Raw genomic sequence first — 2,592 nt, 5'->3', positions numbered from 1 at the left:
GTTATAGTAACAACCATCTGTATGTTATGTTCATTGTACATATCTGTAAAAAGTCTATTTATAGTAGCATCCAGCTGTATATTATATTCAGTACATATCCAGCTGTAAATTTTTGTCCACAATACTAGTTATCTATATTTTATATTCATAGGACAAATCTATCTGTAAAATTCTGTTTATAATAGTATTCATCTCTATATTTATCCAGTACATAGCCATGTCCTGCCCTTATGGAACCAGTGTATATCCTGCACCGGCTGCTATTGACCTTCTGGTTAGACCTGAACTGCATTTCGTTGCCTTGTACCTGTGTAATGACAACAAAGTTGAATATAATCTAATTTAATCTAGTCTAATCTAGTCTTATCATCTAATATATTGCCCAACTGTAGCTAGAAGTGTCTTCAGCCAGCTGCTCGTCTTTGATCTTTCAGTCGGACATGTCTAATGTGTGTTTTTTTTTTGTTTTTTTGTCTCTGCAGTGAATTTGGCTCTTGGAATATTGGCCAACGATCCGGTAAGAAGTCATTTCTCTTATATCATCATATCATGTGTTTTATTCACTATACAAGGTGTTTTACGTTTTAGCCAATCGTGTATTAGCCTTTCAGGTCTTGGGGATTTAGACAGTCCGGGTATCCCCCGTCAGGCGTATCTTGATGGTGAATAGTGAGATGGTGATATAAAGTGTAGGAGATGGTCGGCTGATGCACGGCGAAAACCGTTTTTTAAGATTCGAAGATTCAGTACTTTAGCCTGACAAGCCAGACCCACATCCAGAGTCTGGTAGGACCAGGCTGATGGACCAGAGTCTGGTAGGACCGGGCTAACAGACCAGAGTCTGGTAGAGAGTCTGGTAGAACCAGGCTAACAGACCAGAGTCTGGTAGAGAGTCTGGTAGAACCAGGCTAATGGACCAGAGTCTGGTAGGACCAGGCTAATGAACCAGAGTCTGGTAGGACCAGGCTAACGGACCAGAGTCTGGTAGGACCAAATTGGGATCCAGCCCCTGAGAGAGATAGTCTTCCGTTACAGACTCGTGTCCCCTCTTTGTGTCCCTCCCAGCTGAAGGCCGTCGGTCTGTTGGACGCTGACGTCTTCGGGCCGTCCATTCCCAAACTGATGAACCTGAAGGGGAACCCGGAGCTCAACGACGGTACACGTCTATTATTATTTTATTTATTTATTTATAGAGCCAGACCGATATATCGGCCCGGCCGATATATCAGGCATTTCGCGATACATCGTATTGGCATTTAAAATAGCCGATTTTGCAGAAAAAAGAAAAAAAAAAAATTTTTTTGTCAATAACCACGTTTATTATTTTTTTGTTAATGTGTTTTTGTTCAAAGGACTTTAAGTCTCACATCTTATGTTTGTATTTTTTAAACATTTTATTTATCAGAACTTATAGAAAATATTTTCATGTTCTGTTGTGACATTAAAACAAATTATCATATTCAGTGAGAACTCACAAATAACTAATGTTAGGGGAAAATCTGTTTATGTGGATTTTTTTTAAAATATACAGTATATATCAGGCAATATATTGTCATATATTGGATTTTTAAATAATCAAATATTTGTATCGGTATCGGCCTTAAAAATACTTTTAACGTTCAGGAGAACTCCACACACAAAGGCCCGGGATGACCAGTGGTTTTATAGGGCTGTGCAATATATCTACATCATATATCAATGTTGATATATAATGTAGATTAGAAAATACTTGGAAATTTGTCTTGTAATATAGAAAATAGAAAATTTTTGTACATGTAACAGAAGAGACATTTTAAAATCAACATAAAAAACGTAAGAATGAGATCAACAAAGCATCTTGGGACATAAAGTACGTATAAATCTCTGTACTGACAAATATTTCTGTAACTGTAACTTTAACGTTTTTAATCTTCCTCTCCAGACAACCTGATGATCCCTCTCGTGAACTACGGCGTTCCTTGGTGAGTCTCCAGTCAAAACCTGGTGTTACCTGTAACCTTAAGATACCTGGGGGGGGGTAATTGGTATTGTTGGGTCTTTGTAAATTATAGAGTGTGGGCTAGACCTACTCCGATCTGTACAGTGACTTGAGATGACTCTTGTTATGATTTGATACTATCAATAAAATTGAAATGAAATGCAATTCCATTCTCACCCCTTCTCTCGCTCGCTCTCCCCCTCTCTCTCCCCCTCTCTCTGTCTCTCTCGCTCTCTCTCTCTATCCCCCTCTCGCTCTCTCTCCCCCTCTCTCTCTCTCGCTCTCTCTCCCCCTCTCTCTCCTCCCCCTCTCTCGCTCGCGCTCATCTCTCACCCTCTCTCTCACCTCAGTCTCGCTCTCGAACTCTCTCTCCTCTCTCCTCGGCTCTCCTCTCTCCCTCGCTCTCTCTCTCACCCCCCTCCGCTCTCTCCTCCCTCTCCCTCTCTCTCTCTCTCTCCCCCCCCTCCTCTCACCCGCTCGTCTCTCCTCTCTCTCTCGTCCCTCGCTCTCTCTCTTCTTCCCTCTCTCTCTCTCCCCCTCTCTCTCCTCCCCTCACGCCTCTCTCCCTCCCTCTTTCCCTCCCTCTCTCTTCAAATCCTCTCTCCAATCCCCCA

The 2,592-nt window shown here is 41.9% G+C and overlaps 1 protein-coding gene across 1 annotated transcript in view; it reads left to right on the top strand.

Annotated features, from left to right (window-relative positions):
- The window catches only part of nubpl (nucleotide binding protein-like), a 15,988-nt gene that overhangs the window by 3,421 nt on the left and 9,975 nt on the right, over positions 1-2,592 (top strand). Inside the window, 3 exon segments of the mRNA XM_032511280.1 lie at positions 483-517; positions 1,066-1,156; positions 1,922-1,961. Of these exon segments, the coding sequence (XP_032367171.1) occupies positions 483-517; positions 1,066-1,156; positions 1,922-1,961 (166 nt within the window).

Source organism: Etheostoma spectabile, unplaced genomic scaffold, assembly GCF_008692095.1.
Source record: "Etheostoma spectabile isolate EspeVRDwgs_2016 unplaced genomic scaffold, UIUC_Espe_1.0 scaffold351, whole genome shotgun sequence".
NCBI lineage: Eukaryota > Metazoa > Chordata > Actinopteri > Perciformes > Percidae > Etheostoma > Etheostoma spectabile.
Note: the sequence above shows the minus strand (reverse complement) of the source record. Positions and strands in the feature narration are given on the sequence as shown.